The sequence below is a fragment of the Castanea sativa genome, chromosome 3, assembly GCF_040712315.1.
Source record: "Castanea sativa cultivar Marrone di Chiusa Pesio chromosome 3, ASM4071231v1".
NCBI lineage: Eukaryota > Viridiplantae > Streptophyta > Magnoliopsida > Fagales > Fagaceae > Castanea > Castanea sativa.
The window spans coordinates 13,730,955-13,755,418 of NC_134015.1; the positions used below are offsets into that span (position 1 = coordinate 13,730,955).

Below are 24,464 nucleotides of genomic sequence, written 5' to 3' on the forward strand. Positions count from 1 at the left end.
ACCAGAGGGTAATTGAAATCAAATTCTTTTATAAAGATTTAAAGTTAATGATTTTATATCACCAATAATAGCTCAACCAGAATCATGACTTATTAAAATGCTCTATCTTACTCTTGAAATATTATAAAACCAATATGACAGCCATGATTATGAGTTGAATCAATAGATTAAAATTTAACTTACCTGAGTGAATGCCTGGTATCCCTTCAATATTTCTAATACAATAGCCTCCCCTTGTGACCTTCAGAAATAACTTCAGGTTAGATACACAAAAATTCAACTTTTTTTTTTTTTTTTTTTGTAGATAAGTAATAAAATACATTAAAAGAGCACAAAGTGTGAAACTTTAGTACATGGGATGTATACAAGAGACAACCTAAAGAAAAACAGCATCTAAAATTCAACAGTTCAGCTTTATTAAGACTAGGAGATCCTTTAATAGAAAAGTTCACCAAACCTTGACAAAATAAGGGATAGCGCATCAAGTATGGTCAACCACAATGAATCAACCATTGAGACACAGAGAGCAGCGGTTTTCCCAGTACACTTTGCTGGTGGATCATTATCACATCTGGGAGATTCAAGCTGGGAACCAAGAATGAATAAGCAATGTCAAGCACCCAAGCATATGACATGTTCCCCAAAGAATATTAAGAGTGGAATGTAAAATAAATGAAAACTATACACAGAACTACCTCCCCAACTTCCACAGCTTCGTCTGTCAAAGTAGCCACTGTAAAGACCACACCTAACAAACCTTCAACTGCCAAAGTTATTGAATGGGCCTCACTAGCAACCAGGACTGCCGCATTGGATGCATCATTATCTAAACTCCACTCAATCCCTGCAGAAAAGTACATACTGTCATCTTCTATGACCATCAAGAATTGATTTGAGTTGAACCCCACAAGACCAAATAAAAAAATCATTTCAAAATGTAAATGCATGCATTGAAGTATTCCATAGGTCAAAAACTTCCCCAACTTTATATTCCCCCAAGTATAATAGAAATTAACTCTCAATCCATGTTGACCATATTAGCTACTTAACCAAAAAAAAAACTTCACATTAGCCACTAGATCATTGTGATATTAAAAGGCAACACTACAAAACCTCCTCAGGTAACACCATTGTAGATTGACATTGCTTCTAGATTAAAGAGAAACTATATGTATTGCCACAAGATATGGGTGATGTCAGTGACAACTAATTGATTACCTTTAGCTTTGCTGCTGAACATCCCTGCAACAGCTGCCAGGCTCTCTTCACTTGTCTCTAGGACCTAGAGCATTAAAATTTAAATTAGTCAAGGAAATTAAAATATGCCTACTGCCACACCATCTAAAGGACAAATTCTCAACTAATAACTGAAAACATGTCTTCCTTTTATATATTAGCAATATAATTTTATTGAGGAAGAGGGGATACCCTATGCACACAGGAGGTGTACACAAATTCTCCTATATATATGTATGTATGTATGTGTGTCTGGATGATAGCAAGAGCACCAATAGAGTATACCAAAATGTGGGATGAAAGAACCTAGCTATAGAAATTCATATAGGATTTTGCAAGGAAATCCTTGGAAGTGATAAGTTGCATGGCTAGAGAAAGGGATTACAACATGGGGTGGAGAAGAGATTGCTGAAAATAGATTACAGATGGACATGGAATATGATATTTAAATTTGGGGTAAAAAGCTCATGAACAACTCATGATTAAATTGCAATGTGATATGGCAATGTAGAAAAGAATGAAAGGTCATATGCTATATGATATACTAAGAAAGTACAGAATTGCATGGGAACACCAGTCAATCATGGCAGTCTTGAAAACCAGAAAACATGTAAAGTAGCTGTTGAAAACCATATTTAGAATAGAGTTAGCAATTGCAAGCCAGAAAACATAGCCCATGATCAGATCACTCAATCTCTAGCAAAATTCAAGACATACTGAACAAACTAAAATTAATTTGGTTTTTGTTCTTTCTTTCTTTCTTTATTTCTTTTTGTAAGCCAAACATGATATCTTCAACACAAACACAGATTGTACAACTTCAATTCAGCCTTTCTCAATACAACAAATAGACACCCATACCCATGATGAAGAAGAAAATAAACAAAGGCCCTGCAAGATGCAAAGTAAAGAATACTCTAAAATCTTACCTGCACACTCGAAACAACTCTAGCCAGAGCTTTAATCATGCCCTCTACAACATTTGTGTTGTTGGGATGCCTACAAGGCAGATGAAAAAGGCAGTGGATAACACATAATAGTAGTTTAAAGAACTTGACTTCTTTTGAGGAAGAATGACCAACTGTAACTTAAATATGACATGATGATAAACTGGACCTTTACAGGCATATTCTACCCTTGAATCAGAACCAAAATTACAGTAACATTATCAAACTTCTCTCCTATAGATATATGATTTAGAGAGAGAAAAAAAAGCATTGTTCTATCTTCTCAATACTTTCTTGTTTTCAAATCAGATGAACTGAATAGCACATCCACACACTTATCAAAAGAAGAAGAGAACATACACATACAAGTCAACTTGACTCAACAAAGCCTAAAGCGGTATGAGTTCAGCTACATGAATTCTTTTTCCTATTTAGCTCCATATAAAGTCATATTCTTTATGTACTTGTCATACGCAATTCTCCTAAATGTATAATCTGTTCTTTATGAAGAATTCATGTTCATACCATATATTGAACCACTACCCCCAGGTAAGCGTCCTGCTTTCTATATACAGCTTGCAAACAATTTAGTTGAGCTAGATTCACGTGGAATAAAAAATTGTATGAAATCCACTATTCAGAAAAGTCATCATGTCAGAATCAGTAACAAGCCACATAATTTTCCTTCCTTATTATTTTCTTTTTCTTTCTTCAAAATTCTTGCAACATTTCATGCCTGACGGCCCTAACCCAAGTCACTCATGAAAAGTGAATATTCTCATTTCTCGCTAAATGTTATAATTATTAAGAGCATATGGTTTAAACCTCATCTTTCTATCAAGACTAAGGACTTAAATAAAATCCATAATTATGTGGCAGACATCTTGGCAACACTTAAAAAGTATGGACAATCAATACAGGAAGTATATAGTGACAATTACTGAGTGAATTCACCAAACAGCTTCTTTTTTATATATTTAGTAAAAACTTCATTTAAAAGGCACAATAATGGGTGCAACCCTAGTCCACAAGATGTAAATCTGACAATGGCTCATTTCACTAAATAGATACTTGTCTCCAAGCCCTTCCATTCCCACCTTTCCAAATTATTTCAAATTTCAAAACCAGACAGGGCAGCAGAAATGGGCAGTTCAGGATTGGTTATCTCTTATTATTACAGCAGTCATGTAGCTGATTGTAATTAGTCTTTAAGGCCGTTTTTCCAGCTGTAAAATGGTCTTTCTTTCAATCATTCTGATTTTCTTATCTTTAAGACTAGGGTTTTCTGCCTTTAATTACCTGCTCCCTTGACTTCTTGAAATTACATAAGAGTACTCATTTTGTTGTTTTTAGAGGCTTCCATTGCTTTCAATGAAACTATTATTTTGATCATTTTGACTAGTATTAGTAATAGAAAAATAATCATGGTGCCAATGCAGAGGGCTACAATCAACATGTCAACTTAGGTAAATACTCAATGTGCATACTGTTGATCATTGCTTCTGTTTTGTTGTTCCTTCTTATCTTATGAATTTAGGTGAGAGAAGGGCTAGGGGGTTAATGAATCTATGTGACAAACAGATCACAGCTGGTGAACTTACATGTCAAAGTTCTGGAAAAGAACCCGCAAAGTCCGTGCCTCCACACAAAAGCCCTGTCAAGTTCCATAAATTTTGATTATCAGGAAAATATATATATATATATATATATAAAGATACTTAAACTGCTGAATATTTCATACACAAAATATGAAATATGAACATGCTGCAAGATCAAAATTACCCTCAAGATTTCAAGAACAAGAATGCGATGCCATAATGGCAAATCAAGAAAGATAACCTTCACTAACATACTAAGGAAAACCTGCATTTAAGAAACAATAAAAAAAAAATCTCATTTAGTTGATAGTGGTAGATTCAAGTAGACACATGCAATTTCATTAAAATAAATAAAAGCTATGGAAATTATTGAAAAGAATGTCCTATTTTTTAATCTGGTACTTCATACATTTCAGGGGAAAAAACAATATGTAATTGTTTCAATTCTGTCCAGTAACAACCATATGGTTCAGAATCCAATTCAAGCTCCCAGGAATTTCCACTCTGTTTGATATGGCCATAATGTAATACAACAACCAAGCCTTAGTCTCAAAATTTTAGGATGGAACCTCAACTAACTAATCAAGGTTGGCCACATGTATCTTCAACCTATGAATTCCAAATGTTAGTTTTTTTTTTTCTTAAAAAAAAAAGGTAAAGTTAGATAGAGTAATCGAGCATCTGGCAACTGGCAGGTCAAAGACTCAAAGTGCCACAGAAAGTGGCTCTTAGGTTGGCTAGCAGCTCAGGGTAATCTTTAAACGGTGGATAACCTAAGAAAGCAGAAGACTATATAGATTGGTGTCGCATGTGCAAAGTCAGTGGTGAGAAAGTGAATTATCTTTACTGTGGCGTTCGGTCACAGAAGAACATTCGTCATTTGTCTATTTTCTATTTGGGATTATGTGATTTTTTTTTTTTTTTACAGTTATGGAATTGCAAACATGTGAAAATGACACTTTAGTAGGCTTTGATGAGGTAGCTTGATTTAGGATGCAATTCCCTTATGTCTCAAGCATTGCATATATTTGCATTTCAAAAGAATAAAATGCTCAAACCTTTGAAGATTTTGAGGTTGCAATGGGATATTGTTAAGATGTTGTGCTTGAGATTGTTTTATGATTGGATACTCATGTCTAGTAGCATTTTTTTTCTTCGTTTTGGTGGTTTCTGATTTGCTCAATATAGGATGCATTTATTTTTTCTTTTGCATTTCTCTTATATAATTCTTGGGCTATGCCCTTTGCACTTTTTAAAAAGAATTTCTCCAGTAAAACTTAGTTGAACATATTTGAAAATTTTTTACAAAAACATTGCTGAGAGCTTCATAAATAAATATATATATATATATATATATATATATATCATTCACATATGGAACACACCTCACATTCAGTGATAAGGGATGAACTGTAGAGCCTGATAATATGAGCAACTGACCGCAAAACCAAACGGCGAAAATAAGGTTCTCCTGCTTCTCCTTCAAGCTATTAAACATTTAATACAATTAAGGAAAGAGAATGCCAACAATGAAATTCTTCTTGAGATGCAGTAAATTACCCTTGATGGATCAAAAGACTAATTACATGTTTCAGAAGCTTAAATACCTCAGAATTGGTACGAATTGAAGTCATTAGAAGTGAACATATCTGGTGCTGCAAAACCTGTTGAGTTCCCACACAATCTTTTCTACTATTATAGTTTACAAGCATGTTTAAACAAAACCCCATTAAAAAATTAATTTTAGTTAAGAAATTTTTATATTTACCTGCTCATAAGGAATCAAAGTTCTGAAAACAGCCACATAATTGGACAAAATAAATCTGCAGGTCAAGCATTAAGTACAAGTAAATAAAGTACAATGACACCATATTTGGGCCACGTATCAAATGAAAAAGGCAAATTAAAAAGGTTCAATTGATGAATAAGGAATCTAAATGTCAGAATCATAGTTAGTATGCAGTAATCTAGTAATTGAACATAACACAGCACAAGCATATCCACCAGGCAAGTGCCAAAGCAAACTAGAAAACAACAGCAGAAGTATGTGAGTTCTTGAGGTTTGAAAGGAGATACACTTTTGTTGACTCCTATCCTCCATTAGTACAGTGTACACGGAGGTTTGCATGTCTTTTTTTATGATAATTGAATAAAGGTTCACTACTTGTCAAATAAATAAATAGATGAATGAAGATGCTGCATATGGTCTTCTCTATACACTGAGTAAAGTCAGGATCCACTTACAAGCTTTTGACTAAAAGGATTTCACAGTATCAACTTCAATATCATTTTCTTAATAACTATAAACGTTCATATCACTATGCAAGCTGGGCCAGTGAAATACCATTGCACCCGCTTTGTTGATCAATATTCCCTTTGTCCCATAATAAATGTCCTATTTGAACCTTGCCTTCACATTTTTTATAGTAATTTTCCATGATCATCATTGGTAAATTCTTTGATGATTGAAAATTAGACACTCATTTTGTTTGTTTTAATTTTATAGTTAGGGTATTATGGGAAATACAATGTCACTTTGCCTCTCACTTTGCTTCATTACATTCCTTGCCTCAAGGATATTTTTGTAAAGTTGGAATTACAACACTTTCTGATTCTTTCTCTTCTTATCCCAATCTCTTTCATTTTACTTATCTCCAAGAAGAAAATAAATATTTTTGGTAAGTAAATAAGGTACGCCAATTTCTTGAAGGATGCTTAAAATTGAGTTGACGTGCACTCCACATCTTCAAAAGTACGCCAATTTCTTCCCCTTCACTCCATATAGCCCACATCAAAAATAAAGATGTAAAATTCCAAATATCTAAATTAGGTCCTTATCCCAATCTCTTTCATTTTACTTATCTCCAAGAAGAAAATAAATATTTTTGGTAAGTAAATAAGGTACGCCAATTTCTTGAAGGATGCTTAAAATTGAGTTGACGTGCACTCCACATCTTCAAAAGTACGCCAATTTCTTCCCCTTCACTCCATATAGCCCACATCAAAAATAAAGATGTAAAATTCCAAATATCTAAATTAGGTCCCCTACTCCGCCACCCACATTATCAATCAAGAACCTTCTCCGGTAAAACCCACTAAATCCCAAACATCTTGAATATCGAACTCCACAACTAAAAGGTCACACTACAATGAATCAAGAAGTAGTCCACGATCTCCCTGCTACAGTAGCGCATACAACACCAACTCACCATCAAGTAACACCTCTTGAGGAGGTTCTCAGAGGCAAGAATTTTCCCCCAAGCAGTTGTCCACACACACACACACACACACACACACACACAAAACACTCCTAGGAGCCTTAGCCCTCCATATATTTTGGAGAAGTTACACTTTATCAACCTAAAAAATATACTCCCCTTTACACATAACCCCCTAAACTATGAGAATATACACTTTACCCCCTAAACTATACGCCCTTCTATGCTTACCCTCTAAACTAAACTATAAGAATGCACACTAAAATAACATTTAGATAAGCCCTACTCTTGCTATTTCAACACAAATATTGCAAGTCAAGTCTTTTTTTTTTTTGGATCAGCTAGATATGAGTACTTCCATGTAATAGCCTTTCTTAGATTTCCAATATTCATAATGCACTATGACTAATTAGTAATATTAGTTAATAATTTAATCACTTAATGACTACATAAGTCTAGAAGAATTAGTCTGCTATGTTCAACATCAACCACTAAAATAACTAAACAATTACCACAAATATAGTATATCATACTCTATTTTTCATGAATGAGCTAAAGATATGAGGACGTAGCAATATTGTAATTTATACCAAGCAGATATCCAAAAGGGAAAAAATAGAATAAGAAGAAGCTAGGTGGGTTACGGTTACAAGGAGAAAAAATCAAGAAAAAATAAAAATAAAAATAGATAAGAACTGGGAGGTTGTGGGTTTCTCGACAAGTTACACTCAAAAAATATATATATATATATATATATATATATAAGTTACACTTAAAGGAAAATGTAATTACTATGAGTTGTTATGTATTCTTATTGTTTGTATATACGGTCCAGAAGTCTTAAGATAAAAAGAGTGCAGACCTGTGTCTTATAAGAATTAATATTTGAAGGATGGCTACTCTCCATATTGCTTAATGTGCTTTTGAATTAACTTTTTGCTGATTTGTTGAAAGTGGGCAAACTTAAGAAATAGTAGTTTCGTGCGTATGGGGGGTTTTCACAGTTTCGTCATTGAATCCAAGTTTTTTCAATTAGTTGTAGAGGAAGGGGGACGTTATTTCTTGTTACGGATTTATGAGAGGGGCAAATATTTTATGAGATCAGTCTTCATGGGCAAGAATGCAACACAATGGCTGATGAAGAATATTGAACACACTGTTGTTGGGGCAAGCTCCAAACAGTTCTTTACATTCAGGGACGGTGACACTGCTTATACTCTCCAACGTAGCACCAATTCTTTTGGTCAGTTTTTACTTTTGACTGAACTAAAAGCTGGCGGGTGTAGGAGGTCGATCATTATCCCTGAAGGCAAAGAGAAATATGGTTGGAGGGCTTTTGGCCTTGAACTAAGAAAGATGTTGTATCCCTCCCAATATGCAGTGGGTGGAACTGGTCTTCCAACTTTTATTCCTCAGGTGCATAGGCAATATTTGGAGACTCAACACTCTAGAACTTTTGCTGAAGCTGTGCAAGGCATTCATGGAAGAGTAGAGGATAGAAAGCAGCTAAAGCAAGTAGGTTCCATTGTCAAGGGGAAGAAGACACATTTAGGAGGGGAGAAGATGGAGGTGAATCAGAGTCTCACAGGTGCTAAGGTGGGAGTTTTTCCAGTAGGCAAGCCTGATAAGATGGTGGTGGGAGGAGGAGATAGGAGGGAGAAGTGCATTAATGAGAAGTCAGTGGCAGAAAGTAGGATACGTTTCCCAAGTTTCAGTTTGAATGCAAAAGCCTATGACAATAGGAAAAGGAGTGATGTAAGGAGACCATGCTGGACAGGGAGAGGTCTTATCGTGGAGGTTGACGTGATGGGGAGGAGGTGGGTTTCCTGGGATAGGAAGAAAGGGAGAGATCAGAAGCATAGATGGTTTCACGGGCTGGTAAGGAAATGCATCAGGGTAAGTTGGGTCTGGGTTTGGGCCCTAACAAGTTGGTAGCCCAAATGATAGTTAGTGAGTCTTGTTTAGGCCCACAGCTCACAAGCCCAATATCCTTTGAGCCTGGGGAATGTTCCGTTAAGTGTGTTGAGCCCTTACCCTCAGCCGATAATCACGAGAAGACTGGGGAGTGTCCATTGACAAGTCCGACGAGCTTTGTGATGCCGTCGCAGGTGGCCGGAGGTCTTGTGTGGTCACCGAAGGTACGGGTTCAGGCCGATAAGGGTGGCTCGTGCCTTTCGGTGTCTCCAGTGCCTCCGACAAGCCCTGTTTTGCCGTTACAGGTGACACGTCGCACCGGGGATCTGGTGGGTTCGCCTCATCGGCGTTGCGCATCACCGGTAGGAATGGCGGGGTGTACCAAGTCCCCTCCGGTGATGGTTTTCAGGCTAAGCTCTGACCGGAACAACATTTTCGGTTCCATTTCGCTGTCGGGTGGGTTGTTTTCTGAAGGTAAGAGGACAGTGACTCTCGTTTTAGTGCCGCGGTTGGTCCAACCTCCTATTCCCGATCTCTTTTTGGAGTTGGTGCAAGCTGGAGCACTAGGTTGTGGGGCTTTGGGTCAGGAGGTTAATTCTTCCTTTAGTAAGGAACTCTTTAGTCTTTCTAGGGAGGTCATGCTAGTGGAGGAAGCAGCTGACTTCTCTGTGGGTGTTGGTGAAACAGATTTGTCAGTTGGCTTTCCTCTGCAAACCTTTGCTCCAAGTGCGATGACAAATTTGGTAGAGTCGGAGGAGGTCAATGAGGTTTTGTGTTTTGAGTTGAAGGTAGATATTTCTGGGTGGGTGAAACACAGAATTCCTAGTTTCAGTAAATTGGTTGGGCTGTCAATGTCTCGGCACGAGAAGTTGTGTATTGCTCTCTTACAGAGGCTTGAATCAGTGATGGAGGCAGCCAATATGTTACACAGGAAAATACTGGGTAGCAAAAAGGGGGCCAAGGCAAAAAAAAAAGGGACATGGAGAGCTGCAAAACTTGATCTCCTCGGTAAATTATGACAGAAGATAGAGGGTGGTCTTGTCCTAGTGTTAGAAGTTGGGGATAATTCAGTGTCTATGAAGATAAAGATGATTTCGTGGAATGTTAGAGGTTTAAATGATCCTCGAAAACGCCTTGTGGTAAAGAATTTGCTGCGGGAGTGGAAGTGTGATGTTGTTTGTCTTCAAGAGACGAAAATTGCCAGTATGAATAGACAGCTAGTTTGTAGTTTGTGGAGCTGTCCTTATGTGGATTGGGCTGTTTTGGAGGCTGATCGGACTGCAGGAGGTATTTTGCTTATGTGGGATAAAAGGGTCTTGGATAAGGTAGAGGTTATGGTTGGTACTTTCTCAGTTTCGGTTAAGTGGAAAGGGGTGGGGGACGATTTTATATGTGCATGCTCAAACGTTTATGGCCCAAATGAGAATAACGAGAGGGGTCACATGTTGGATGAGTTGGTGGGTATTCAGCAGTATTGGAGGTTACCGTGATGCTGCTTGGGGGACTTTAATGTTGTTCGCTTTCCTAGTGAGCGCAAGGGTGAGACTCGTTTGACCTTGGCTATGGAAAAATTCTCTGAATTTGTTGAGGAGCTTAATTTGGTTGATTTGCCTTTGGAAGGAGGTAACTATACATGGTCAAGTGGCTCTGATCAACCAGCGATGTCTAGGCTTGATAGAGCTTTAATCACCCCAAATTGGGAGGACCACTTCTCTGATGTTATTCAAAGGATCTTACTCCATCCTATCTTAGATCATTGCCCAATTCTCTTGGAGGCAGGGGGAATGGCAAGGAGGAAAAGTCCATTCAGATTTGAAAATATGTGGTTGAAGACGGAGGGATTTGTGGATAGAGTTCAATCCTGGTGGAATCGACATTCCTTTGTAGGTACTCCTAGTTTCGTGCTTGCAAAAAAGTTAAAGGCTCTGAAAGAGGACAGTGTGCATTGGAATCGCCGAGAGTTTGGTAATGTAGAGCGGCAAAAGAAGCAATTACTGGATTACTGGAGGAGCTGAAAACCTTAGATGCTAAGGAAGGGGATTTTGGTCTCACCGATGGGGAGAAATGTCATAGGGCGAATTTGAGGTCCCAGGTGGAGCATCTTCTTTCCTTGGAAGAAATTTCCTGGAGACAAAAATCTAGGATGTTATGTATCAAGGAAGGGGATAATAACACCAAGTTTTTTCACAAAATGGCTAACTCCCATAGAAGGTCTAATTATCTGAGGACCTTGGAGGTGATGGGGTGGTTTTTGAAGAGGAATCCAAGGTAAACACCCAAATAGTACAATTTTATAAAAAAATTTACAAGGAGACTGAGGGGTGGAGGCGTTTTGTGGGTGATCAGTTGCTTGCTTCTTTTAGTGGGACTCTTTTTGATTGGTCTAGGGCTTGGGGACTTACGACTAGTGACTCTCTCCCTTCTTTTTTTAGCTCCCTTTCTCTTGTAGTTTTTCTGTTTTCTTCTTCTTGTTTTTTCTAGGTTTGCTCTATGTTTCTTCATGCATAGAGTAGCCTTTCATATATATATATATATATATATATATATATATATATATATATATATATATATATATATATATATATATTTCTCTTTTACTTATCAAAAAAAAATAAGTTACACTTAAGATATGTCAAATCAATGGATCATATCAATAAAGTCAAGATCCTATAGTTTAAATTCAGTTTTTTTTTTTTTTTGAAAAATATAAAAAAGCACCAAAAAAGCGCACTTTGAGCTTTTTTGAAAAAAACGCAAAAAAGCGTGCCTAAATCACGCTTCTTTGAATGAGCCTAGCTTTTGAGGCAAAAAGTGTTGGAGCCTTGGGGATTCGCGCTTTGAGCTCAAAGCATGCTTAAAGCGTGCTTTTACCAACACTGCTTTACCCCCCTATACTATAAAGCATAACCCTTTTACACTTACTTCTCTAAACTATTACCCATGGAATAGGTGCAAAGTGTTACTCAAGTAATAGTTTAGGGGGTAAGTGTGCACTCTCATAGTTTAGGGGGACAAGTGTTACGCGGGTAATAGTTTAGGGGATAAAGTATGCATTCTTATAGTTTAGGGGGGTAAGCGTGTAAAAAGAGGAACAATTTAGGGGGGTAAAATGTAATTTATAAACATTAAGGTATAGATTTCCAACAATAGGTGGTAGATAAAAAGTATGGTAGCATGTGGAGAGAGTGATGTTTAAACATAGTTAATGGGCTATATGGTTTTAGCTTACAGTAAAATATAAGGAAAGTTGGAAAAAAATTTCTAGATTTACTAGATTTGAGGTTGGTGAGGGTACTTGTTTCGGCGTGATTTATGGCATGGGAAAGCATGTCTTAAAGGAGGTTTTTCCAAACTATATCATACTGCTCAAACATAATGATCACATGGATGTTGTAATGGTAACTTTCATTGGAATATCAATTTTACTAGAGTTGTGCAAGATTGGGAGTTGGAGAAGATTCATTGTGTTGGGACCCTTCAAATCACCAAGTGTTTGAAGTTAAAACTGACAAAGGCCCTTCTTTCCCTTGGAAGAGCATTTGGAAGCCAAGGTTCCAACTAGAGTGGATTTCTATCTTAGCATGGATTGTGACATAAAAAAATCCCTTTCTTATTGGTAAGAATGCAATATTATTAGCATGGATTGTGACATGAATGTGTAAGAATGCCAAGGTTCCAACTAGAGTGGATTTCCCTTGGAAGAGCATTTGGAAGCCAAGGTTCCAACTAGAGTGGATTTCTATCTTAGCATGGATTGTGACATAAAAAATTATCTTTCTTATTGGTAAGAATGCAATATTATTGATAAAGAAACAAAACCTTGTGCTCACGATAATGAACAAAAAGGATCATAAGAATTGTGGCATAAAAAATCCCAACGATGGACAGTTTGAGGAAACGCCATATAGGTGTAGTGGAAGATTGGTGTTGAATCATGAATGTGTAAGAAGCTTAAAGAGACTATTGATCGCTTGTTTCTTCACTGTGTTGTTGCTAGAGAGCTCAGGGCTATGGTTTTATGCCTAGAAGTGTGGCTCAATTGTAGGCCACTTCGCTTGTCAAAAAGGTCGGTTTGGCCATCATCAAAATGCAGCAATATGGAATGCAACTTCTTTTTGTCTCATGTCGTGTACCTAGAGGGGAAGAAACTTTAGAAGCTTCAAAGGGTATGAGAAATCAATTTTGGACCTGAAGCTTTTGTTGTTGAGGTCTTCATATGATTGGATAGCTGCCACCCCACATTTTCTATTTTGAAATTACTTGAGCTTATTGATCTTTGTAATTTTAATTGACATTCAGTTTATTTCTTGTATGCTTTCCATGTACATGGTTTCACCCTTTTGCTTCTTTTAATAAATTATTTATCAAAATTTCTGAAAGTACCCAAGATGCATGAATATAGCACTGAAATGAGAAAGAATATTTAATGACTATTTGTAGCAAAGGCTGAAAAGCAGATTATCTAGTGGCCTCGGTGACTCACTGGTGACTGCAACTTATAGAAATTTAAAGCATTAAACACAGAGAGACTTCTTACTCAAGTATATCAAGCACAAACGTCCGTTGAAGAGAATTGACACGTAACCAAATTGCCTGCAAATATAAGATCAATAACATCATTAGTTAGGAATTGTATTGAAACAATGTCACACTGACTGATACTGCAATAATATTTGCCAACATATGGAACCATCAACAGAATGGAAACAGTTTTATTTTTATTTGGATGGGTATGGAATGATTAACACAATAGAAACAGTTTTTCGGAGCCTATGATTATAACATCAAATATAAAGGTCTAGTTAGGAACACAATTGACTAGTTCCACATACAGATCCACCTGCAGCAAGTGCTGTCAGGTCTTCAAGCAACCGAAGCCCAAGCTTGCCAGCTTTACTCATGGTCTCCCTCATCAATGACAGCCCTCCAGAGACAAATTCATTCTCCAATGACCTGTTCATGTTCAAGTCAGTTTTATGGATACAATAGAGATCAGGTGTTAAATATATAGATTTGAGACCATGCAAGAAAGCAGGTCAATACCAATGTATGCATTACCCTTCTCATACCCAATCAACTTTGATCATCACTGAAATGAAGAGTAAATACAGACCCATGGGCAGAAAATTATTTAAATTTTACCAAAATTTTGACTAGATAGATACAGAAGCAGAAAAAGTTGTGGAACATGTTCCTCAGAAATAACATACTCTGAACGGTTGATGCCGCGACTAACATCACCAGTAACTGTACCAGTGCGAGAGGTTTGACCGCCAGAACCAAACTTGCTAGTAGGAAGAGACTCAGCACAAACCACATGATCAAAGATCAGGGCTACTGCTTGCCTGAATGTAGCTGCAGCAGTGCTGGATAACATGAAAATGAAAAAAATATTTCCAGATGGAGGACAAAACACTTAAAAGATGCGTTGTGAAAAGTCCTCACAATACTTAATATTCTTATAACTTTTCTTTTTATGCTCATGAATATTCTTATAACTTCTCAACATATATATTTTTATACAACCATACTTACTTCCGCACACTATCGGAGGATCGGTTACTTTCAAGAAGCCGTAGACAGATACCAAGAGCTTGAGCCGTATTCTCCTGAGAATTGCAGAATTTGATGCATGAAAGTTTCATAATATGCCCCGCCATAACTCAAAATATATGCTGTCATATAAAGCCAATCCTGAGTTGGTGTCACACTTCCAACCCAGCGACTCATTGCAGAATAGAGACCAAAATTATCCACATTATTTTTCCTACACTTCCCCCAACTACCCTCTCTCTAAGCAACTGCAAAATACAGTTTTCTCTTATTTGCTTTCATCCCATTAAGACTCCCCTTTTTTAAACAACTTTCAGTTGACAAAACACAAATATCATGCAATACACTCATATTGCATGTGCCAAATGAAAAGGTGAGGTCAAGAAATACATAGAACCAAATTCAAGCTTTAGTTAAAACAGCCAGAAAAATCCTTCACAAACAGCCACTTTTATTGCATGTCATCAAAAGATAACTATATTGAACAATATTCATCAACTTGAACTGAATTACCAGCAACATACCCAAGGTAAAATCTATCAAGACGCACATCTTCAAAATCATGGGGAAATGTTGGGCAAAATTAGTGTGCTAGATATTTGTCTAAGAAAACCAATAAACAACCAACTTTGCAGAATTACTTCTGCATTCAAGGCTTGTTAAAAAAATGTCAATAAACACCTAATCGAAAGGGTCTTTTTTGTCAAGTCTGTCAGTTTATCAGTAATTTTATAATGATATGGGCGCGGAGGGAGGGGGGGTGGAGGATAATATATAAATCTTATACCTGCTAATTATCTAAATACAATAATTTCCAATTACTGTTCAGATAATTTAGCCCTGTATAATCAAATACAAAGCCATTTCCATTACTTTTACTATCCACAGGAAAACACCCACAAGTGCAAAGTCTTGGGATAAGTGGCTCATAACAGAGCTATTGGGTTCATAAACTAGAGAGCAGCTGCACTTTATAAATTAATGCACATATGAAGGACTCTTCTCAAAGTGAGTAGAATAAGAGTGTTAATTTTCATTTGCTTTCTAAGGCAGTTATGAATGAATCAAATATGCTGCACAACATTCCAAAAGGCATGCTTTTTCTTCATTTGTACTATTTTTTCAATATGTCCAACTGGGGCAGAGTCTGAATAAAGGCAGATTTGCAGATAAAATTTAATCTGAACCATAGCCACTGCTTGAAAACACATTTAGTTCATACTAGGAAGATCGAGATCAAACCAGACACAGTGATTACCTCACTTTCAGGATGTAAGCGTGATTGAAATATTATTAATATAGTTTGAAGGGTCTTGAGTTGAACACTCTCATCTGACATTTCAGCATGCTGCACAAAGAAGAAAAATGTATGTAAGATTTCACGTACAAAACTGATTGCTCAACATTACAAGATTGCATTTCACTTTTTTGGGCAAAATTATCCCCTTTGTTTTGGCCTTATCAAAATTAAGTCCTCAAATTTTCTGTTCTTTTTTTTGTTGATAGGTAACGAAAAACTTTATCAGGAAAAAAATAGCCAACCCAAGTACATTTGGGATGTATTGTGGGGGCAAAAATCAAGATCCAAAATTACAATGATCAAGTAAAGCAAGAAGAGAAAAACAAGAACAATGTGACAAAGCCACACTCCAAACAAGGAGATTATGCAAGAAGAAAAACTTAATCTCTAGTAAGGAGCACTCACATCGCTCAAAGCATCTAGCATTCCTTTCTCTCCAAACACACCACATCAAGCAATGCGACACAAGTCTCCAAAAAACTATATTGCGATGTCGTCCGAATTTACCTTGGCAAGACTCTAACACCTCAAGTACCTTAAGTGACATAACCCAATGGAGTCCAAACAAACAAAACAACAAAGACCACAACTCAGAAGCTATGGGGCAATAAAGTAGAAGATGATCCACCAACTCCCAACACCTCTTACACATATAGCACCAGTCAAGAACAATAATACTCCTTTTGCGAAGATTATCAGTTGTAAGAATATTACCTAAAGAGGCTGACCATGAAAAGAAAGCCACCCTTAGAGGGACCTTCAATTGCCACACCCAACTCCAAGGGAAAGAGATAGTTGGGGGTACAAAGAAAGATAGAAACTTATAACTTCAAAACCTCCGCTCATTGCTGGCTTCCAACAAACCTTATCAGGGCCAACCCCCCGCACTTTCCTAGAGTAAACAATGGCCATAAACCGATCAAAAGAGACTTCCTCCCAATCCTGCGGTGGACAACGAAATTGAAAATTCCAATGAATTCTCCCACCAGTCCAACGCATAACCCCCGCCACTAAAGAATCCCTTGCCCTGCTAAGGCAGTAAAGATCTAGAAAAGCTTCTTTAAGGGTACAATCCCCACGCTACACATGATTCCAAAACTTCACTCTAATACCATCCCTACATCAAACCATAGGAGTTTAGAGAAGTTCAGCCAGCCACTTCTAATAAAGCTCTAGAGGCTAACACCATACACACTTGTCACCTTTTTCGTACACCAACCACCCCATTCATTCTCATATTTCGCCTCTATAACCCTCCGCCATAACGCATCTATCCCTAACTCATATCTCCACAACCACTTGCCCAACAAGACAGCGTTAAAGCTCCTCAACCGTCTTATGCCTAGCCGTCCAACTTGCATTGGCTTACAAACTTTAGCTCATTTCACCAGGTGTAACTTAGAATCACCACTAATACCACTCCAAAGAAAATCTCTCTGTAATTTCTCCATGCAATTAGCAATCTTCCCAGGTATAGGAAGAATAGAGAGGAAATAAGTGGGCAAGGAGGAAATAGTACTTTTAATAAGAGTAACCTTCCCCCTTCAGATAAATAAAGCCTCTTCCACCCTGCTAGTCTTCGTTCCATCTTCTCTAAAATTGGATTCCAGATTGATGACCCCTTGAATTTAGCTCCTAAAGGAAGTCTCAAATATTTCAACGGAAGGGAAGAATGCCTACAACCCAACAGCCCCACCAACACATCCAGATTACGTACCTCACCAACTGGCACCAACTCTAATTTCCCCAAATTAATTCTTAACCCTGAAATCTCCTCAAATCTATTCAAAATCTCCCTCAAAGTAACCAATTGATTAGGGTCAACATCACAAAAAATGTGTCATCCACAAATAAAAAATGAAAAACCATCATCGAAGTAGTAGGTGTAGAACCTATAGAGAAGCCCGAAAACTGTCCAACAGCTGTAGCCATATCCGATATATGGCTCAAAGCCTCCATAACAATATCAAAGAGCAATGGAGATAAAGGATCCCCTTGTCTAATCTCCCTAGAGCTTCCAAAAAAAATCCGAAGGACTCCCATTAATCAAAATGGAAAATTTAACAGTAAAAATGCAACACAAATCCATTTCCTCCACTTTCTAAAAACCCACAACACTGCAACATATACATTAGAAAACCCCAATTCACATGATCATATGCCTTCTCCACATCCAACTTACACAACGCCCCAGGAATCCCTGTTTTCAATCTACTATTAATATATTCATAAGCAATTAACACAGAGTCCAAAATTTGTCTACCTTTAACAAATGCATTCTGAGGATCTGAAATAAACCCATGTGCTACCCTTCAAAACCGATTAGCTAACACCTTCGAAATAATCTTGTAAATCCCACCAACTAAACTGATTGGCCTGAAATCCTTGATCTCCACAACATCTGCCTTTTTAGGAATAAGGGCAAGAAATGCAGTATTAAGACTCTTCTCAAATACAGCTTGAGTATGAAAGTTCTAAAAAACTTCCATAATTTCTTTTTTCAACACACTCCAACAAGACTAGAAAAAAGCCATGGAAAATCCATTTGGGCCTGGAGCCTTATCGCCATTAAACCCATGGATCACCCCATACACCTCATCCTCATCAAATGGCCTATCTAACCAAATAGCATCCTCCTTAGAAATTCTAGAAATTCCACGTCATCAAGAACAGGCCTATTAACCACATCTTCGGAATAAAGCCACCTATAGAAGCGAGAAATACACTACTATGACTTCCAAATCCAATGACAACTCTCCATCCACATAAGCCTATCTATGGAGTTAAATCTTTTGTGGGAATTGGCTATACGATGGAAGAATTTAGTATTTCTATCTCCTTCTCTAATACAAAGTACTCTAGATTTTTGCCTCCAACATATTTCTTCCAAAAGAGAAGCTTTTTCAAGCTCCCCCTGAATTCTCTCCAAGTCTAGCTTCTCCTCCTTCGTTAAATCATGACTCTCCTCTATAGTTTCAAACTTACTAAGATCCTTCCACAACTGTTTTCCTCGTTCTTCTACATTTCCAAACACCTCCACATTCCATTTCTTTAAATCATTTTTCAACAACTTCAATTTATTTGCCAATATAAAACTCAAAGCACCTTGAAACTGATAGGAATTCCACCAAGAACGCAGCCTTTCCACAAAGCCTTCATCCTTAAGCCACATGTTCTCAAATCTAAATGGCCTCCTACCCCTATGCTGAAAGGATTTACCCTCTAGGACAATCGAAAAGTGGTCCGATAAAAGCCTAGACATTCTTCTCTGATACACAATAGGAAACTTAGCCTCCCAATCTACAATGAACAAAAATCTGTCCAACCATGCCTTTGACTCAACTTACCTAGAATTAGACGGGTAAAAGTTCCTCCTTCCAGGGGGATATCAATTAGACCTTGCTCAGAACTAAGCAGCTGCAAAAAAGTAGAATCAGCACGTTTGAGATGAAATCTTACCTCATTAAAGTCACCGCCCACACACCATGGAACATTCCACCAACTACTTAATCCAAACAATTCCCCCCATAACAACCTTCTGACACTCACTAAATTAGGTCCATAAACACCAGTAAATGCCCAAACAAATTGGTCAACCGCACTTTTAAATTTACAAAATACCGAAAAGCTTCCCACTGCTTCCTCCACTTCATCCACAACCCGCGTGTCCCACATCAGCACCACCCCTCCAGAAGCTCCACAAGAACCTAAATATGACCAATCAACATGTTGGCCACTCCACAAACTACAAATCACAGCTCTAGTTATTAATTCCATCTTAGTTTTTTGGAGACAAACAACATCTGGCCTCCAATTCCTAATCAGATATCTAACCCGAAGCCTTTTATCCTGCTCATTCAACCTTCCAACATTCCAAGAAATAATCTTCAAATTCATTGATGAACCATAACAGCCCTCTCGCTTCTTGCACTCCTCCTTGTAGATGAACCATTCTCAGCATTTAGACAACTCCTTAAATTTTTCAATTCTCGCTGACCTTTCTGCCCTGATATTACCAGCTTCTTCTAATCACCCACCACATGTTGTTTATTTTTTTTCCTAGCCTCTATTGATAAAAGCAATCCCGTTATTTGCTCCTCAAAACCTTCCAAATACGTTCCCACAGATTTCCTAAAAGCTTTAACCCGATTGGTTATCCATTGTGATAGATGATGACTATCAATATTCTACTTACACTCAATCTCCTTCACAAGATTATACTCAAGCTCCAAAGGAACTTCTATGGCCAAAGGGAACACAACTAAAGGCTCACCACCTTTCTCCCAAGTCATCGACCTTTCATCGAATTCCCAAAGCTCATCCTCTGACCCATTAGCAATAAACATAGAATCTACTATTCTGTCACACTCATCTATACTGCTAACAATATGCCCCTCCTTGACAACAGAATTATTACCTATTACAACTTCCACATCCACAACTAAACAATCTAACTCGCTTTCTGAAGACCAATACAGCAATAGAGGAAGTACACTCTGCCTTCCATCACGCAATTGCAACATTCATGATTTATTCTTTCGAATTACCCCAAGTTTTATCCAAGTCTCCAACCAATTCCCTAATTGTGGGGCAAGGATGATTAACCCCTTCAAAATCAGAATACCCAAAAACAGTAACCAATCCTTTCGAACCTGAACCCACCAAAACCTCACCCTTTTCTTCTGTCACAACCTGAGCTGCAGGAGCCACCGCCGCTAATATCAGCAGGTCACAAGGAGATTGGGCCCATACCAATGCCAAAATCGACTCGATGAAAGCCTAGGACAGCACCGCTGGCAAGATCAGCTCATTGTGTGACTTGGTAGGCCAACTCGGGTTCATCTAAACACAATAGTCACCACCACCTGGGATTTTCTGCTCCAATATTGCAATTTCCATGACCATCGAAGCCACTGAAACCATCTCAAGTCGACCCAATGGTGGAGGCGAGACCACCAAGCACACTGGCTGCATCGTGGGGCTTGATCCACTCTTTTCTCAGTTCAGGTCAGTGGAAGATGAAGTCTTAACTCCATCACAGAAAAATGGACCTGAGAGAACTGGGCTGGGTTTGTCTTGATTTGTCTTAGAATAGTCACCTGCCTTAAAGACACATGGGCTTGACAAAGTTGGCCTAGAAGGACTTTTAAAATTGCCCATTAAAGGTAAGTGGGCTTCCGAAGGCTCCTGGCCCATCCTTACAGGACCTAACTGTATTTCTTTCCCATGACACCCAATTGACAGCATGTTCACCACACTTATAACAATCCCAAGATACCAGCCTCTTTCCATTCTCATTCACTTCCACAATTAGCCATTTTCCTAACCAACGTGATCTCCTAATATCTCGCTCCTTCCCAGCAACAAAATTTTTGTAATTCAAATTAAACCTTAACGGGAATCAGTGTTTTTTTTTTTTTTTTGATAAGTAAGAATGATATATATACGAAAGGTTACTCTGTGCCTGAAAAAACACAGAGCAACCCAGAAATTACAAGAAGAAGAAAACAAAGAGAAACAAGAGAGAAAACCAAACAACAAAAAAATTACAATAGGAAAAGGGAGCAAAGAAAAGAAGGGAGGGAATCACTAGACGTGAGTCCCCACGCCCGAGACCAATCAAAGAGAGTTCCACTAAAAGAAGCAAGCAACTGATCACTAGAGCTATCCAAATCCTCAAAAGTCCTCCGGTTCCGCTCCTTCCAAATACACCATAGGATGCACAACGGGACTAAATTCCAGATCTGAGATGAATGCTTCCCCAGCCAATTCCACCATCCAAAAAGCAAGTCTGGAATCGAACTAGGCATAACCCAAGCCAAGCCAAAAGTTATAAAAACAAAGCTCCATAACTGATAGACCACTTCACAATGATGAAGTAGGTGATCTACTGTCTCTCCACAATGATGGCACATAATGCACCAACCCACAAAATCCAATCTCCTCAATCTCAGATTGTCTCCCGTTAGGATCTTATTCCAAGCTACACACCAAACAAAAAAAGAAACTCACCTAGGGGCCTTTACTCTCCAAATAGCTTTCCAAGGAAAGATAGTTGAAGGAGAATTTCTTAATTTGTTATAGTACGACCGGATGTCAAAAGCCCCATTAGGCTTCAATTTCCATCTCATCCGGTCTCCAACATCCATAGGGAGAGGTCATAGCACCCAACATACGAAAAAACCGCAGCCCTTCATCCATCACCCAATCATTAAAAAATCTACTAAACCGAACATTCCAAAATCTTCTATCCTCCGCCCCCTGTCTATGCAAAGAAGCTTCAACAGAAGCCTCCTTATCAATGGCAATGCCATACAGCCTTGGAAAAGCCAATTGAAAAGGTTGAACCCCATACCACCCATCCTGCCAAAACCTCACCCTATTCCCCAACCCAACCACAAACTGACAATTTTTGCTGAAATCCTCCCAACCCATACAGATACTTCTCCACAAACCACACCCATGAGCTCCCCTACCTAGCTTTGAGGTCCATCCCCCCCAATCTTCCCCATATTTTGAGGTTACTACCCGCCTCTCTAACCGACCCTCTTCCTTTCCAAACCGCCACAACCATTTCCCCAATAAAGCCTTATTAAAGGTAGTCAGTTTCCTTATCCCTAAGCCACCATTGGCTATAGGCGCACAAACTTTATCCCATCCTACCAAGTGAATCTTGCTATCTCCCCATAGGAAATCCCTTTGCAACTTTTCAATTTTATTAGCCACATGAGTAGGAATTGTGAATAACGATAGAAAGTAAGTCGAAAGACTAGAAAGCGTACTCTTGAGTAACATCAAACGACCCCCCTTAGACAAGTACAACTTCTTCCACCCAGATAATTTCCGCTCAAGATTAAAACCACGAATCAAGCCAGCTCCCTCCATTCTTCTCAACATCCTACTAAACACCTCCATCAAGATCAAAAACAGCATAGGAGATAGCGGATCTCCTTGTCTTAAACCCCTTGAGCTACCAAAGCAATCAGCTGGGGACCCATTAATCAAAACAGAGAACTGAATAGTGGATATACAAGAACGTATCCACTTACACCACTTCACTCCAAAACCCATCCTATTCAGCAGATACAACAAAGCCTCCCAATTCACATGATCGTAGGCTTTCTCCATATCGAGCTTACAAATGACTCCAAGAACCCTACTCTTCCTACGACTATCCACACACTCATTCGCAATGAGAACCGAGTCAAGGATTTATCTCCCACCCACAAAGCTATTCTGATTCTCAGAAATCAACTGATCTAAAACCCCTCTCAAGCGATTTGCCAAGACCTTAGCCAAGATTTTATACACACTCCCCACCAAACTAATAGGTCGAAAATCTCTAATATTGGAGGCATCATTCTTTTTAGGGATTAAAGCAACGAAGGTCGCATTAAGGGATTTTTCAAACTTGCAATGATCGAAAAACTCTTCAAAGACCACTAGGACATCTTTCTCCACTACCTTCCAGCAATGATGATAGAACGCCATAGTAAACCCATCCGGACCTGGAGCTTTGTCCCCTTCCAAATCCCTAACAACTTGAAGAATCTCCTCTCTCAAACTTCCTTTCAAGCCAAACCCTCTCCCTATTCTCGATACGATCAAATTCCAAACCCTCCACAAAAGGCCTCCACTCCTCAGTCTCCTTGTACAAATTTTAATAAAATTGTACAACTTGATAAGTTACCTCGGAGGCCTCTTCAAAAACCACCTCATCCACCTCCAAGGTCCTTAGATGATTAGACCGTCTATGGGAGTTAGCCATTTTGTGAAAAAACTTGGTGTTATTATCCCCTTCCTTGATACATAACATCCTAGATTTTTGTCTCTAGGAAATTTCTTCTAAGGAAAGAAGATGCTCCACCTGGGACCTCAAACCAACCCTATGAACTTTCTCCCCATCAGAGAGACCAAAATCCCCCTCCTTAGCGTCTAATGTTATCAACTCCTCCAGTAATTGCTTCTTTTGACGCGCTACATTACCAAACTCTCGGCGATTCCATTGCACAATGTCCTTTTTCAGAGCCTTTAATTTTTTCGCAAGCACAAAACTAGGAGTACCTACAAAGGAATGTCAATTCCACCAGGTTTGAACTCTATCCACAAATCCCTCCGACTTTAACCACATATTTTCAAATCTGAATGGACTTTTCCCCCTTGCCATTCCCCCTGCCTCCAAGAGAATTGGACTGTGGTCTGAGACAGTACGGGGTAAAATCCTTTGAGTAACATCTGGGAAATGATCCTCCCAATCAGGAGTGACCAAAGCTCTGTCAATCCTAGACATCATTGGTTGATCAGAACCACTGGACCAAGTAAAGCTACCTCCTTCCAAAGGCAAATCAACCAAGTTAAGATCCTCAACAAATTCAGTAAATTTTTCCATAGCCGTGGACAAACGGGTCTCGCCCCTACGCTCACTAGGAAAGCGAACTATATTAAAGTCCCCAAAGCAGCACCACGAAATCCTCCAACACTGCTGAACTCCCACTAACTCATCCCACATGAGACCCCTCTCAACATTCTCATTTGGGCCATAAACGCCTGAGCAAGCCCAAATAAACCCATCCCCCACCCCTTTCCACTTTACCGACACTGAGAATATACCAACCATAATCTCCACCTTATCCAAACCCTTTTGTCCCACATAAACAAAACACCACCAGCAGTCCGATCAGCCTCCAAGACAGCCCAG

The 24,464-nt window shown here is 38.5% G+C and overlaps 1 protein-coding gene across 3 annotated transcripts in view; it reads right to left on the bottom strand.

The window, feature by feature from the left end:
- LOC142627979 (uncharacterized) overlaps positions 1–24,464 on the bottom strand; it is a 48,488-nt gene that overhangs the window by 15,317 nt on the left and 8,707 nt on the right. For 2 of the 3 annotated variants that reach the window (XM_075801894.1, XM_075801893.1), the window contains exons 3-17: positions 15,725–15,814; positions 14,449–14,522; positions 14,124–14,279; positions 13,746–13,866; positions 13,451–13,506; positions 5,550–5,604; positions 5,389–5,445; positions 5,167–5,268; positions 3,966–4,046; positions 3,785–3,837; positions 2,166–2,235; positions 1,219–1,282; positions 696–844; positions 458–585; positions 184–241 (exon numbers count right to left, since the gene is read on the bottom strand). In XM_075801894.1, coding sequence (XP_075658009.1) covers positions 184–241; positions 458–585; positions 696–844; positions 1,219–1,282; positions 2,166–2,235; positions 3,785–3,837; positions 3,966–4,046; positions 5,167–5,268; positions 5,389–5,445; positions 5,550–5,604; positions 13,451–13,506; positions 13,746–13,866; positions 14,124–14,279; positions 14,449–14,522; positions 15,725–15,814 — 1,314 coding nt within the window. Of the gene's footprint in view, positions 1–183; positions 242–457; positions 586–695; positions 845–1,218; positions 1,283–2,165; positions 2,236–3,784; positions 3,838–3,965; positions 4,047–5,166; positions 5,269–5,388; positions 5,446–5,549; positions 5,605–13,450; positions 13,507–13,745; positions 13,867–14,123; positions 14,280–14,448; positions 14,523–15,724; positions 15,815–16,171; positions 16,668–24,464 lie in introns of those variants that run through there. The other variant, XM_075801895.1, reaches the window with a different exon arrangement.